Source organism: Colletotrichum higginsianum, chromosome 6 (assembly GCF_001672515.1).
Source record: "Colletotrichum higginsianum IMI 349063 chromosome 6, whole genome shotgun sequence".
NCBI lineage: Eukaryota > Fungi > Ascomycota > Sordariomycetes > Glomerellales > Glomerellaceae > Colletotrichum > Colletotrichum higginsianum.
Window position 1 is genome coordinate 1,584,116 of NC_030959.1, and position 15,471 is coordinate 1,599,586.

At 54.7% G+C, this 15,471-nt stretch overlaps 5 protein-coding genes across 5 annotated transcripts; 1 reads left to right on the forward strand and 4 right to left on the reverse strand.

Annotated features, from left to right (window-relative positions):
• Window positions 1-61: 61 nt before the first annotated feature.
• On the reverse strand, window positions 62-952 carry CH63R_08907 (Glycosyl hydrolase family 61; the record flags this gene model as incomplete). The annotated part of the gene is made up of 2 exons (XM_018303881.1): window positions 62-788; window positions 858-952. The coding sequence occupies 2 exons, from the start codon at window positions 950-952 to the stop codon at window positions 62-64; spliced, it is 822 nt and encodes a 273-aa protein (XP_018155904.1).
• A 1,450-nt stretch (window positions 953-2,402) lies between these two features.
• CH63R_08908 (U3 small nucleolar ribonucleoprotein IMP3) lies at window positions 2,403-3,282 on the reverse strand (the record flags this gene model as incomplete). The annotated part of the gene is made up of 6 exons (XM_018303882.1): window positions 2,403-2,598; window positions 2,664-2,863; window positions 2,947-2,970; window positions 3,027-3,062; window positions 3,115-3,141; window positions 3,214-3,282. The coding sequence occupies 6 exons, from the start codon at window positions 3,280-3,282 to the stop codon at window positions 2,403-2,405; spliced, it is 552 nt and encodes a 183-aa protein (XP_018155905.1).
• Window positions 3,283-3,546: 264 nt separating this feature from the next.
• On the forward strand, window positions 3,547-4,305 carry CH63R_08909 (Ribosomal protein S18; the record flags this gene model as incomplete). The annotated part of the gene is made up of 3 exons (XM_018303883.1): window positions 3,547-3,643; window positions 3,729-4,054; window positions 4,108-4,305. 3 exons carry the CDS (start codon window positions 3,547-3,549, stop codon window positions 4,303-4,305), a joined length of 621 nt encoding a protein of 206 aa, XP_018155906.1.
• A 155-nt stretch (window positions 4,306-4,460) lies between these two features.
• On the reverse strand, window positions 4,461-6,899 carry CH63R_08910 (Pentatricopeptide repeat domain-containing protein; the record flags this gene model as incomplete). The annotated part of the gene is made up of 2 exons (XM_018303884.1): window positions 4,461-4,629; window positions 4,693-6,899. 2 exons carry the CDS (start codon window positions 6,897-6,899, stop codon window positions 4,461-4,463), a joined length of 2,376 nt encoding a protein of 791 aa, XP_018155907.1.
• A 5,817-nt stretch (window positions 6,900-12,716) lies between these two features.
• Window positions 12,717-14,043, reverse strand: CH63R_08911 (uncharacterized protein; the record flags this gene model as incomplete). The annotated part of the gene is made up of 3 exons (XM_018303885.1): window positions 12,717-13,171; window positions 13,230-13,547; window positions 13,956-14,043. 3 exons carry the CDS (start codon window positions 14,041-14,043, stop codon window positions 12,717-12,719), a joined length of 861 nt encoding a protein of 286 aa, XP_018155908.1.
• Between the last annotated feature and the right edge of the window lie 1,428 nt (window positions 14,044-15,471).

Consider the following 15,471-nt stretch of genomic DNA (forward strand, 5'->3'; position numbering starts at 1 on the left):
GAAGAGGGAGTTTGTACACAGAATCTCTGTCTCATATAAAGAGAAGGAAATGGCTTTTCTTTCAGTAGACAACGGCTACCCTCCTCCGCCGGCGCGTAGGATTCTGCGGCGGCTGCGGCTGCGGCTGCTGCTGCGGCTGCCCGCCCAACACCGGCGGTCCGGGGATGGAGTACTCAAGGTTGTCCTTGTAAATGTTGAACTTGATGCCCTCGTCGTTGGCCCTGTATAGCTCCGTCGCCCTGACGCCCGGGGGCTTCTCGGACCCGCCGCCCTGGACGTCGATGCTGACGCACTGCGGGTAGTTCTGCGCGCCGCCCTCGCGGCCCGCCTCGTGCAGCGCGATGGTCTCGTGGCGGAGCACGTACTGGCCGGCCGCGATGCCGGCCGGGATCGTCATGGTCCATGACCGGTTGTTGGCGAGCATGTCATCCGAGCCCCACCGCCCGGGCGCCTTGGTGCCGTCGACGAGCCCGACGGCGTCAATCTTGAAGAACTGCAGGTCCGCCTTGTTGACACCGGCGCAGTCGCCGTTGCAAGGGGCCAGGTAGTCCATCATCGGCCCGTGGTGTGACTCGGGCCAGTCGGCGGTCCAGAAGACGGTCAGGTTCGAGCCCGCCGTCACCTTGGCGGCGATGGGCGCTGGCTCTGCCCCGACGTGGCAGATGATGTCCGGGTCTGCGTACTTGTCGACGGCGACGAAGCCGTTGGACAGGTCCTGGGGGATGGACCAACCCACGACCTGTGGCGGGGGTTGCTTGAACTGCATCTGCGGACTGTAACCCTCATAGCTGGGGGCGGGGGAAGCATTGGTGTCAGTGAGCGTGAATCATAAGAGGCCGGGTCGGGTCCGGGCTTACAAGACCCCATCTGCCATGATACCATTCACTGTGCCATGAGCATCGACGGTCCGAAGTGCAGCAGAAGCCAAGAAGGCGTATTTCCAGACAATCATTATTAGACACGTTCGTGTGAACTTGCTTCTTCTTATTGTTGTTGAGAGTTCGAGTAAGACGATGGCTTGATCGATCCAGAGAGAAAGAAATACCAAAAGTGTTGCCAATTAATGATTGTCGTTGACTTAATATTTCTTCGTCGTGAGGGGTGAGCGACTGTGGATGGTTTGAAAAGGAGCGTATTAGTCGACCAGCGCGCTGTGTTATTGTCAAGCAGAGTGTGTAGAGTGACTTCCCGAATGCGACGTCGGTATAAGAGGATAGAGGTCCTTGGGATGGCCGTTGTTATATCGTGCCGAGCAGCAGCAAGGGTGTTGCGTTGGGAAAAGCCCCCGGGCTTGCTTCACCCGTCCAAACAAGGTCTTTCACGCAGACCAGACCCTCCGTGCGCTGATGTTTGGGATCACCCACAGCACGGTGGTGTAAAACATCAGACACGGAAAGTATGCGATGACCTCAGTAAATCGGCTGGGATCTGATCCATGACTGGCGAGGATCGGAGCTTCGCTATCCAGGAGATTGGTTCTCGGGTATCACTTGGTCATGTACCTTGTTTCAAGACCGGGGGCAACCATTTTTCGAATCGCCATCGCTTCCCGCAAAGAGTCCGTGCCAGTACCCTTCTCAGCCTCATAGAGTTATCTTCCGACGACTCTTCAGCTTGTTCTAGTGTGTTGTGGGCTGGAAGGTTTCATTCCGAGCTCGGATAGCATGGCCACCCTGGGTAGATTCCGGACTTTCATCTCGCAAGTTGTTTCTTCATATGTCACCAGCTTCGTCTCGACACTTTCCTGACCCGGCAGTGGCTTCTGCTCCGTGTCCAGGCCTTCGATGCCATCTTCATGCGATCAAGTCTTGTATTTGCTGAGCTGGTTGATATACGGCCAAACTTTTGCGACCGTTTCATCCCTCCTCAAAGTGTTCGTCTCCTTGCCCGGCGCTGCACAAGCCCGCATGACGTGCTACTGCGACGAAACTTTGGCGCTTGCTGCTTGGATCCCTCGACGATTCGCTGGCATTGCTCGGCATACTTCGCGTTTGATGAGCTGACAGAGTTGAAGGCAGGCGCTGGATTCTTCGTCTGCGAGAGGCGTTCGCCCCAAACAAAGCCCTCCGTAAAAAAACAACAACCCGAATCTGCTACCCCTCAGCCTGTCGAGCATCTGGATCAAGTGAACCGTTCCGATCGCATGCATCAGTCGACAGCGGCTCGATCTGTCCCCTTTTACTCTAGCAACTGGCAAATTTGTCCGCCTCCAGCCTTTGCCGTGTGATTTACCGATTATTCCATTTCCATAATCCTGACTCAGGGAGCGCCATGCGGGACAGTGTAGGAGGCGAATACGGTGCCTAGTCCTCATAACTCCATAACACCACAACATATTGTCGAAAATCAAGTTCCAGGCCAAAGCGGCAAGCCACCCATCCGAAAAGTAAATTCGTCTCGTGTTACAACAGCTCAAAGTCGTCCAGCTTGTCGCGATACTTCATGATGTTCCGCTTGACCTTGCTGCCCACAGTCCATGTGACGAAGTCCTCCATGCTGCGGGTGACCAGGAAGGCCGGATCGACGCACGTTTCCGTACCGACACGCACGTGTCCTTGTTCGATGAGCTTCGTCGCTGCCTGTACTGTCTCGGCCATGCTACGGTCTCAGTTAGCATCGCCATCACATGAAGGGATACGCCGTGGATGGTAAGTATTCCATACCGGAGGCGAGTCATGACAACGGGGAGACGCCGTCTCGCAAACGCGCTGACGGTGACGTTGTGCTCGACGGCCGAAAGCTTCGAGGCCGTAGACAGAACGCCCATGTCGTACAATTTGTCGAGGAGCAGCTTCTCGTGCTTTCGGCGGGCCGCATTTTCCGGGGGCATGAGACTGATTCTGTGTGCCAGCTGACGGATGGACTGAACAGATTTGTCAGTTCCTGTCGCAGAGTATAGCCGCTCGCATTATATGCTCGATTCGGATTGGCGGTTGTCAAACTTACGCCGCATAGTCTGTTGTATTTGTGCTGTCCACCCGTGTTAGTAAGTCTTTTGTGATGGAGGATTCGGAGACAACACTTACATAATCTTCGGGCTTCTGGATCATGTATCGGCGAACCTGTTCGAGTGTTAAGGTATGTCATGACGCTCGCCTCTCCTGGAAACCGTACCACTGAAGCATCGCGGTGATCGCCATCCTAGGAAAGTCATCGTTAGCACATGCATCTCCGTCTTGCTACAGTGCGCAACCGGCGACCGTCTCGATGTACCTGTTTGTATGTAATAAAGTCGTGCTTCCGCAGAAGCTTCTGCTCGTGATACTTGAGTTTGCGGACCATTTTGGGCGTTCGGCGTCGTGAGTTCCCCGTTCGATATGGTGGATGTCGTCGGTGACGCGGGTTGTCTGGGTTGTCTGGGAAAGAAAAGTTCTGGGAGCTGAGGCGGGACAAAATCCTTATCGGACAGCCTTATCGTAGAAAAGTGGAGCGGAAGGTTCCGCCCCGGCCTACCAAAGAATTTGGCCGTGACAGCTTCAACACTTCGCGACAGACCACGCCGCCGACCCCGAGACCCGACCAAAATCTCACAAAAAAAACCCAGCCATGCCTCCCAGATTACCATTTTTCTCAGCCGTCAAGGCTCCGAGTGCCTTCTTCCCCCAGATCGCACGGCCCTTCTCATCAACTCCCGCCGTTGCCAGTACGTCAATGCCTCTCTCACCAGCCATCCATCTCTCCTCGAGCCCTCGCGTGCGCGCGATACAGCTAACATTGTCTGCCGCCAGAGTCGTCTGACCCGATATCGAACCTTTTGAACCTCGACGAGAAGCCCAAGGTTCACTCGACCGACCGCATCCGTGGCCTCATCAAAACAGGCAAAGCGCGCATCGATGGGGTGGCGGCCGCCCGCAAGCTCACCATGCTCGAGTCCCTCCGCGAGAAGAAGGTCAGCGACGACTACGTCAAGCAGATGCCGCGCCGCTGGAACGCCGGTGAAATCTACGCGCCGCACGACCTGAGTCCTGTCGAGATGGAGAAGTGGCGCAAGTCGAAGCGACCCAATGTCGATGTCGTCGACCTCCTGGGCCTGAACCCCCTGGACCACTACAGGGTATGTATGGCCGGCCACCAAGCAGGTTTCGCGGTGCTGATGATTCTTTGCAGAACTTCTCTATTATATCCGAGTACATGACCCCGTTTGGACAGATTGAGCATTCCAAGTTCACGGGACTGCGGCCCGTGAACCAGAGGAGGATGGCGAAGGCCATCAGGAGGGCGATTGGCATGGGTATCCACCCTAGTGTGCACCATCACCCCGAGCTGCTGAAGAAGAGATTCCGTCTCAATGCGTCGTGGAAATAGATCCGGATAGGGCTGTGAGGGAGGCTTGCATAGCCTTTTGGAGCATGTCTACGGGCATGGGGATGGTCTCCCGTGTATGAATTGTACAACATCTTGGCGTCTATTATAAATGTACAGATACAAGAGGCTTCTCTAGCATTTTCTTTTTGTACACATCATGCCTTCAGCACCCGCTGCAGCTTGAACCTCTTCAACTTCTCCGCCGTGTAGTAGTAGCGGAACTTCTCCACCTCGGCCCATTCTTCCGGGAACTGCTTCTTTGCCCATGCCTCGAAATCACGCTGGAGCCCTTGGCCAGGCAACGCGTTGAAAGGGATGCCAAGTCTGTTGGGAAGTTAGCTACCAAGTCAGAAGAGATGGTTAAAAGGGGGGTTGCTGTTAACTCACGTCATCGCATCAGGCCCATACCCTACAGCTCGCTTCATGGTTCTGATTGTGCTCTGCACCTCCTGCAAGTTGCCATTGCCTGCGAGACCGCCGCAGTAGGCAGCAAATACCGCTGGAGGAACGTCGATTTCCATCTTTTCAATCTTGTTCCAGATGTCCCGGGCAATCTGGTCGCCAAAGGCCTTGATTTCGCAGAGGAAGAACACGATCTCGAGACTGTTGTATGATGGGCCTTCTGCTGACCGGACGATGTCCTGCCAGAACTCCAGCCCGAGACTTGGTTTTTGGCATGCTCCGTAGGCAATCATCAGGGCGTTAAACATCTTGGTGCTTGGTTGAATCTTGGTATCCATCTTCAACATGTTGTGAACTAGTCCGAGGCTGTCCAGATCGGGACACCGGCCCATGCCCTCGAAACATTGCACGTAGACATCGCTAGTCGGGTGGAACGTTGGGTTGACATGCTGACGCATGTGACCAAAGACGTGAATTGCCATATCGGGCCGGTTGCGGTCGAAGAAGGCGTTCATGAGCTGAACGCGACTCTCGACGCTGGTTTCCTGGAAGTATTGTCGCAAGATAGAGTAGGCATCCCAAACCCTTGCAGTGCTGTTCTTCTTGTCCAAGCAGTACGCCACAAAGGCGTCCCTGACGGACCGCCGTTGTTCGTTGCTGTGCTGGAATACGTTGAGCGACAGTGTGTCCATGACCTCAAACTGCTGGTCGTTTTTGAGGAAAACGGTGCACAATGCGACCACTGTCTCTGGGTCCAGCGTCGCGACACGTTCCTCCAGGATATCCAGCATCTCGCGTATCGCCTTGAAATCCAGTTTCGTCTGGTAGCACAGCGCCTGGAGGTACCTGTTAACCAGGGGTAGATCATCCTCCCCGCTGACTTCTGTCTTAGGGAGCTGCATGTATGCTGCCCTTGCTCCAGCCAAGTCTTTTGCCCGGATCTTGAAGTCCATTTGGAGAAGATATGTCGTCGCATCGGGCCGAATGCCGAGCTCGCTGGAGAACGAAACGAGTCTGTCCGCCAGGTACGGATCGTTCTTCTCAATCGCAACCTCCAGGAGACCGTTGATGGTCTCTGTGTCCGGAAGGACAGAGCTGTCATCGGGGTTATAGCGGGCAACGACATCAAACATGCCCTTGATATCATCAAGTCCCTTTCCCATGGATAGTACTGCCCACTGGTAGATGACGTCCCAGTGCCCCTTGCTCGGATTCGCGTCGACGAGCTTCTTGAAGATTGGTGCAGTCCAGCCACGTTGGTTGGTTCGGACCGAGAAGTGTAGAATCTCTTTGAACGTTCTAGGGCTCGGTTGTTCGTGGTTCAGGATCGGCCTCAGAAACCACTTTTTCGTTTCCAAAACGTTGTCCTTCTTTGCGTAGAAGACTGTGATGACCTCATGAATGCTGGACGAAAAAGGTAGCCCAAACTCCTCGGCTTTTACGACAGCAGCGACCAGCTCTGCCTCGTGTCCTTCCTCCGCCAGACCCTGCAGGACGTTGACCCAAAGGTTCTGCGCGTTCGATCGTGCTGCCTCTGGTAGCCGGGTCCAGTGATCTTGCAAAACAGCGAGAGCTTCGGTTGATGCGCCGAATAACGTCAAAGCGACCAGGTACGACTCGAAATCTTCAGCGGCGCCAGGATCTGTCGGATCCAGTGCCCTTTCCGCCTTGATGACATCATACAAGAGCCTGGAGAACTCCAGATGGTCTTTGGTATCTTCTTTTGGCAGCTTCAACAGCGCCTCCCGTATAGTCGTCAAGTCGGCCAATGTCAACCCCGGCCCCGGCTCATCGTCCTTGTTCTCGACCAGATATCTCAACAAATTCCGGCAGTGCAGCGCTTGGGTACTGTTGACGACGACGTTGTAGCGCAGCTTGTAGCCAAACAGATCCCGAAGCGCTTGAACCAGATCCGTCCTCGCCGGTGGCCGTACGCTCTCCAGAAGGTGGTTTCTCCACGTCAGGACCGCCGGCCACCCGGGCTCATACTCTGGCTTCTTGATCTGTCTCGGGGGCTTCTGCAGGATGCCGAAGAACGTCCGGCGCGGGGTTCGTCGGGATAATGATATCGTCGATGCTACCGGGAGCTGAGTACGCCGGCAGGCTGGCCGAGAGAGAATCGAGCAAGCGGGAACGCATCCATTTGGAATGAGTACCCGTCGGGAGACATGGCGGGCTATTTGCGCCCTCATAGTGTGGGTTCAGTGCTTCGATCGAAGGGTTCTGTGAGATCAATTAGCTGGGGCCAATCATGGTAACAAAGCCTCAGCGCGACGAACCTGGGCATCTCCGGACCAGTTTACTGTATGCGCGGCATGTGGTAAAGCTCAATGCCCGGCTGCCAAAGCTCTCGAAGATTTGCGATTTGGAATTTGGAGATACTGGAGCTTCGGGACTGGGACAGCGCGGTAGCTGCCACCAGAATGCGACCCGCGCGTGAAGGAGTCGCCGTAGATTAGCCGAGATTAGTCATCCCCCGCATTTTGCACTGCCCGGCACCTACGCTGTTAGTTGAATCAATGATGTTTTGATTCGCCCAAGACCTCGCGATATTCAATAGGAATAGTTGAAGTGTAAGTAGACGGAACGGTTGATTCGAAACTCTTTGGGTCGTTCTTTTTTCCATCAGTCCCCATCGTCCGTCGTCGATATCCTGATACTCAACTCTCTGACCATGGCCCAACAAAACTATTCCCGCCATTCTCTCCCTGATGGAAAATCAAGCATCCAAACCATCTCTTCTCTCAGTTGATCTATCAGAAAATGGATCAAGTCAGAGTAAAGGAAACTTCGTAGGTTTTTTCTTCTTCTTCGTTTCTTTCGTTTTCTTTAAAGAAAAGTATCGTTCTTTTCTTTTGGAGATATGTACGTTAGAGCAATAACCAAATGCCCATAAGTAGGTTGCCCTGAACATCGGCAATGCCACAGCTCGACCTAAGCTACAGAGATGTTTGCTATGGTGCCTATCCCGCAGCCTCGATTTGTCGAGTCGTGAATGAGACGTCATACGTTGTCGTCGTTTTGCTTCAAGGTTGGGATGACACCACCTTACAGAACGGTCGTCAAGTCGTCAGGCAACCCAAGTGAGATCTCGATTCCGAGCGGGATCAATTCAGACGACCCGGAGTGTTTCCTCCTGAACCGCGAAAAGGAACCACCATACTTGACCGTAGTTCCATGCGAGATCGGTCGATGACCAGAAGAGGCAATTTGATGTCAAATGATCTTCTCCAGCACGCTTATCACTTGTAAATGTTGTCGTTTAGTAAGAAAGAGACATCTCCCTCGGCATCAGCCTTGAGTTGCATGAAGCAAGAACACGCTCAGACCTACGATGAAGCGATGAAGTAAGTCAGTGCGCTCCCGGAAATCGCCAAGATGGCATGAAAGTGAATCATTCGAGGCTAAAAGGAGTAGGAAAGCCTGCTTCAAACTCCGCCTCTTTCGGCTTCGTATTAAATGCAGCTTGCACCGGATCTCAAGGCTTGTATCGCGACTTGACTTGAGACGCAATCATTTACAACAAGAGCGAGAGAATCTTCGGAGATGCTGTGTCTCGGTGAGCACCATCGTCCAAATCTTCCATTATTATTGCTACCTGCTTACCTACTTCGAGCAGTTCTCCTCTGAAAGTCAGCAAACAGATGAGCAGTTACTGTTTCGTTACCGAGCACGATCCAACTCAGTCCGCAGGAAGCCGAAAAGCTGCCAGTCAGCACCAGGACGTCTCATTCGGCCACCAGCCCTCAGGGCGACAGCTCTCGTTAGCCAGATACCTGGTTATACGAGTCTCTCCCTAGCTACATGCCCGGGCACAATCCCAATCACGATGCTATTATGAAGTCACAGCCAAAGAAACAACAACAGCAGCAGGCAAATAAGAAACTCGGAAGCAGGAATCCCCAGTGCTACTTCTGCTGTTGCTGCTGTTGTGGCCTGATCCTTACCTTGGTCGTGCTAACATGCGGCTTCTTATCTTTGATGTTCACCATCCTCCCATTGCCGGATACTGTAACTCCGGCATTGTAGGACACGACCGAAGAAACACCCTCTGGCTTGTTGCTTACTTTTTTCCTCCCTCCCCCTTTTCCTTTTTTTTCTTTTTTCCTTTTTCTTTCTTGGTCTATCATGACCGCACCTTCACATCGTGGACCCATGAGATGACGTCGGCTCTTCGAAGGCCACCGCTCCCTTGTGATCGGTCAACAATAAGAGCATCGGAGAAGATACCACGTTTTGATCGGTGTGGACATTGGAGTCGAAGTTGCGCACCCGTCCATCAGTAAACCGGTTGGCGTCTTCCTCACAACCTCTTGCGGACTTACACGCACGAAGACACAACATGTTAACAAAAGACATTGTCGATATCGGTCTCTCAGCCCGTGGTCTTCCACAGTCAGTTCGAGGTAACGGATAGTCGACTCTGCGCCCGGCTCATGTGGGTTCCGTCTGCGGCTGCAGCAAGCTCTTCCATTCGTCTACGAGAACGGCGATTATGGCGTCTTCGGTGTATTCCCTCGCTTCATTCTCGGCTTTGGGAATTCGCTGGCGGTACACTGTCGTCGAATGAGCCAAAGTATGTCAGACTGGGCCCGCCCCCATAGTCCCACTCATCAGGACTCTTGTCTTCTTCCAAACCCCACTTCGAAGTCCAGACGTTGACGGCAGGCCGGATGGTCAAGTTCGGATCCCATTTCCAAACACATTTGTCCCGATCCCGGCGCGTAATCTTCTTCAAGACTGAGACCCTCACTGTGGCTCTTTCTTCCCTCCATTCATTTGGCCATTTCCACTTTCCCTTCCTGGCTCGATTTCGGTCCGTTTCGGAGAGTCGGTGTTGTCGTTCTCGATATAGACACCACGTCGACGTTCTTCATCCTTCGTTTACGAGAATCGCCGGTCCGGTAACATCAAGACAGACTCTCTGGCTTTTTCGTCTGCTACAACCCCAGGCTTCCGTCCAACACATGTCGTTGATTACCCCGCTCTTTCCATTCTCCCAAAGCCTTTCTCATGTTACAATTCTTTTCCTCGAGCGTTGTTGCGGCGAATGCTTTCTTCATATCAGCCCGAATGTCCATGACTGCGTCGTCCCTCACCAAGATGGTGCCCTGGCTGTCGTTGTGGAGTTGTCGTTTGCGGGGGGAGTTGTCGTCGCGTCGACCTTCACAGGCGTTCCTCAGTGGAGTGTGAGGTTGCTTCGAAGTCTGTTCCGCCTTAACATTTCCCATCTGTCGAATGCTCCTCTCCCCAAGAGGCTATCGACCGGCGACCTGGTCACTCTTCGCGCAGAATACCCCTGGGAATCGACTCGAAACTCATCAAGGCGCACGTGTTGATGTCGAAAGAGCTAGCAGAGCATAGTGTGTCCTGAACGTCGAAGAGGATACGTCGAGGAAGGGAGAACCAAGAGCTATATATACAGGAGCGGGAGGGTAGGAAAAGCAAGCAAGCCGCGCAATGCTATGAGGTGCAAAGAGCTAAAATGCTGGGGGGTTGTTGTACAAGATCCATCACACTCCGGACGATCTTGTCCCGTCGTCGACTAACCCGCTGCTGCTGTCCGACATGACGACGGTCTCCAGCTAGTAGTGTTGTATATCCCTCACACTCGGTCAAAGAGAAGTCGTCCGGTAACCGAGGAGACCGGGCCAGGAAGAAGGAGATGGAGTGAAGTGATGGGTAAATGCAGGTTGGAAAGTACAGAACGAGACGAGGTGCTCACCGACTCACCACAATATAGTCCTGTACGTTTGATTCGCACCCCCCTCGGAACCATGTTGCTCTTCTCTAGTTCTTTACTCTAATTTGTCGAACTTGCTAGTGACTGGACCTGAGTCCAAGCTTGCGTAGGCTCTTAGCTCGTAACCCCCTACCCCTCCTCTCATTTCTGCTTCTCCATTGTTTGTCCGGGCGCGTATATTGACTTGAGTCTTTGCTTAGGTTTCCTCGTCTTTTCCTTGTCGTCCGTCTCTAGTCCGCGCGGCATCCTTGATCATGGGTGCGTGAAACTGACTTCTGTATGGCTGGATGAATACGGGGAAAGTCGACTTAGTCGACGGGCATGAGAGAGGGTGTGGAAGAATGCCTCCTGTCCACGTTTCATAGCTGCAAGCGCAGCTCATGGTTACTGGCTGATGTTGACTTTCGGCGCCCCCTCCAGGTCGACTCTGGGCTCCGTGTTTTTCCTTCTGTCTCCGGCCGGGTTGGATCACTATCCAGTGATGGGTTTCAGACTGACGTCGAGTCGGCGTAAGGCCTTTTGAAAGGTTGAAAGACCTCAACGAGAAGAGAACCCGGGCTCGGTAGGGATGAGTTGATCGAGAAGAAGAGGTGGGAATTGGAAACAAACACGACGCGGGCAGCGGTAGAGGGAGCAACAACAAGAAACACGAGGCGGGTCGAGGGACAGCACGAGAGATGCAGATGGAACAGGCTAAGCCCAGTGCTGCCATCCGAACATCGTCCTGATGCCGGTGATCCGTGGGACAATGATCGACAGTTGACGGTTGACGTCTCGCCCGTGCGCCGACACTCACGCTCCTTCACGCGCACGCGATGGACTCGGAGAGCAGAGTCTCGGGTACGGACTGGCCTGATATCGCCGAGTCGACGAGGCAACCGGCCCACGCCAAGCACACAGAAGCACGCAGCTACCGGACGAGACGACGAGAGGACCAACGCCGAAAAAACAACCCACCATTTGAAATACGATAGACCGACGTACTTGGCTCGCCAGGATCATTACGAGACGCACCCCGGGATGTTGACCAGCGTAGACCATGTACGGCTACAGGAACTCGCGAGAGGACTGGAGTCAGGATACAGAGAGACAAGAAGCTGCGGCTAACCGGCGTCGTCAACTGCAGACGCGTGGCACGACACGCGCAAATCCGGGACGCCGCGACAGTGCTTGCTTTTCTGCAGCCAAAGAAAAAAAAAACCAGACACCAGTATTCTTCCCTACTTCGCTCCCGTCGTCCCCGGTGATGGCGCCTCCTCCGCCCCCATCAGGAGACCAGGGACAGGAACGGACAAAGCAAAACAGGCCGGGGAAGGTTGTTGAGGTTGAAGCAGGGGCAAGACCGCCCGGCAACTCGCACACAACGACACTCAACGGATCGTGATCCCGGCAGGTGTGTGATGCACTTTACAGACATATCGCCCAAAGGAGCGAGGATGTAACGGACAAAGGCGTCTCTTACTGGCACCCCAATACCGGTCAGCTCGGGCACGAGGACTCGGGACCGGTGGCTGGTCTACGGACTTTGACGGGGTTGTCGTCGATATCGAAGTGTCCGGACGACTGAATCGACCAGCAATCCCGCATGTTTCTAGGGTCTGGTCTGTCTGACATTGAGCAACGGGGAGTGACCGAAACTTTGCCTCACATGGAGCAATGCAAAGCAAGTAGCACCTTGTTGAGAGTCAATTCGATATTGTGTGCCTGTTCTCTCTCCATGGCAACAATAGTCGACGTCGGACATGTTCGCTGCCGCACCACCGTCCCCCGTTGTCTCTCACGAAGCGCCGACCCGCCGAGATCAGACTGGACGAACCAAAGCCCCACCCCTGGTAATCCTATAGATACCGGGAAAAGGGGATGCGAACGGCCGGCGGCGTCCTTCGTCGCAACTTACAATCACCGTCTCCGTCGTCCCATTCCTGTGCGACCCGGACGACATGGAAGTGCGCCGCGCATACATCCGTTAGGGGGAGGGAAACGGAGCCGCCCAAACCTATCTACCTACCCCGGAGACTCGTCGTCGACATTGCGGCTCGTTTATTGTGCTTTGCAGTCGTGGCGACCTGCTGCGCTAGCCTGCAACGGGTTTTCTCGCCGGCTGTAGGTCGCCCTGTCAAGTGTCCAGCTTGCCGCATATCATTGCTTTTTTTTTCCCCTACGCGGAATCTTTTCTCTTGACGCCGGAGACGGTAGTGCACGTCAAGTCTGTCCCGTTGACGGCCAGGGTCTTTGTAGGAGGAGTCGTCAAGGCCCGGATACTACTTCACGTCGGCGCCATCGAGAGATAAGTTGCCGGGGGAGTCCATGCAAGGGAGGCAGACAGGCGGAGTGCGGTAGGAACAGACCCAAGTTCCCGCTCTCCGTGGACGACGTCCGCAGAATCGAGGAAGGGTGGTGGTGGTGGCTCAGGAACGTCGTCCGTTCCGACGATACAACAGTAAGATCTCGTCTCGAGATCACGCAGCTGCTGCGTCCGGTGTGTCCCAGTCCAGTCCAGTCCATTCAGACGTTGCTTTTCTTCTAGAACATGGGGGAAGCAGCAGACGGCTTGGGCGAGGTTGATGCCCGGTAAGTCTCTTAGCAAGTCCGGGAGTAGTTGCAGGCGCAGCGGCCCTTCAGTTGGGGGTCCGACGTCCCCAACTCCGTGATTGTCCGTGGGCAATGCCGCAAGACAGACAGACTTCGGGTTTGACAAAGGAACAAAACCCATCCCTTGATCTACAGCGCTTGTAAAGAAGCACTAGCTACGGCCATTGCAACTTGCTTCGCGAAGAACCCGAAAAGTAGCAGCCGATCGCGCCCTCCTTCCTCGATAACAGAACGTCGTCTCCCTTCCCCTCCCTCACCCGGACAGAGGTCGCTCTGTCTGCGGGCTTCTCGGTCAACTCGAGAGAGTCTCGCACCCGGCGCCCCGGCAGGGAGGGAGGGAGGGAGTGGGGCACAGAGACGCCGATCGAATCGGCAACGGTCGGTCGTCTCGGTCGGTCTTTCGGTGTCCCTAGGAAGCTTGCGCTGGCGCCATCACTCGATGGAGGAACAAAAAGTGATGGGAGGGGGACACAAGAGAGAGAGCGCGCAGATGTGTTTACCAGCCCTGTGGAACGACAGATCTGTCGACGCTTCGCTCGGACAGCGTCCCGTCGGGCTTCAACCGATGCACTTGCATCGACTCGCCCACCTCGACTAGATGGTCTCTGACACCAGATGGAGAAAGAAAGTTGACAGCCTGTGGGTAGCGCCGGCCTCGAAACCGTCCCTCTCTCGAAATTCTACACGATGCCCCTCGAACGATGCCCAAAGTCAAGAGCTGAAATCGATGACGACTCTATCAACCGGCTTTCTCTCGCATGGGGGACAATTGAGCCCAGCTTGGGGTATTGAAGCCCCTTCCCCCCGCCCTCATTCGAACTCGAACTCGAATCGATGGATGGGCGACGGCGTGGGTGTGCGTGTAGGGGGTAGGGGGAGAAGCAGGAGCATTCCCGGTAGGAAGAATCCGTACCACGTCGGTGGTCGCTCAAGGTGTGGTGCTCTTGTCGCACTACGATGCCGGCCTCGGCCGAACGACGCCTTTGCGAGATGTCGTGCATGGCCGTTAGCGCCGTCCCGCGGGCCCTTCTCTGCACCCGAGCGGAAAGGCGTGACATTCCCCAAAGACCCTCTTTCTCCCAACGCGGATCCGCCAGCTCGTGCGGGAGAGAGAGAGAGAGGGAAATAAGGATGACGAAACGGACGAACCAAATCCTCTCACGACACGACGCGAACAGACAACGCAGCCGAACATGGATGGGAAGCGAGACCCGCAGGAGGCAGAGGAGGAGGAGGATGAGGTCTAAGACAAGTCGGTTCGATTGCATCAACACATTGGTTGACGGAGGAAGAAGGCCGGCCTGAACACCCTGGTCCAAGGGAGACAGGCACGGTGAACGACAGACAGCCTTGCCATCTATAGTCATCATCATCATCATCATCAACACTGCCGCCTGCGGTGCCAGACGACAGGGCCATCCTCCCCCCCGGTCCCCTTGGCGGGCTCACCGACTCCGACTTGCCCGCATATGCAGTCCTCAGGTTGACACGAGCATACATGCTCACCAAGGCCTCCGCGACGGGGCCTGCATTTTGGTAAGCGCCAGCCAGGAAGATGCAAGGCTCGATTGCAGTTGTACTGATGAGATCTTTCTATCAGCCCAAGAAAACAAATATCCGTTCCAAAGTGCACAAGAAGCTAAATCCTGGCTCATGGGATTGCATCCTTCCACCCAGGCCGCTGACAGCTGACAGAGCAAGGAGCGAGGCCTATATCTGGGTATTGATAATGGATAATGTGCGGTATTATTACCCGGGCTGATGCTTATTTTCGGGAACGAACTAATCTGCTCCCTTGGCTATTCCATGTCCTTTGCCCTTATTACTACTAGTATTATCATCATCACCATCATCCAACGCCCCACGAAGCCACTCCTCTGTCGTCATTGTTGCTTACCCTGGGAGGCTCGAGGTGGTTACCCCCCCCCCCCCCCCCCCCCCATCCTCCAGAGACACTGGGGCACACACACACACACACACACACTGAGTTGGCCGCAGGCCGAGATAAGGAGGGAAATCTCCAAGTCTTAACTGCTCTCTCGGTCCTCTCACCGACAAGCGAACGAGTGAGGGCGTCTGCCGCCGCACCCCTATGCACGCATGTCTCGGGAATGCGAGAAGCGGGCGCGATCTCAGAGGAATCCCGGCAATGCGGGCCTCGGTATTAATGCCCCGGTAAGATTGCGAGGCTTTTTTTTTATCTACCACTTGCGGGTCTCTTTCAACACGTATGACATAGGTACTCAGATGCAAGCTCTTCCTTTGGTCATTGCAACTCTTGCAGACACACCCACACCCACTTTCTTTCTTTCTCTCTCTCTGTGTCTCTCTGCCTCTCTCTTCTCTCTCCTCTTCTATTCTGCCCAACAATGGTGTCAGTGTCTCCAACCCCTGTCCAACGCCCCCCCCCCGGCCGCGGCAGATGTTGT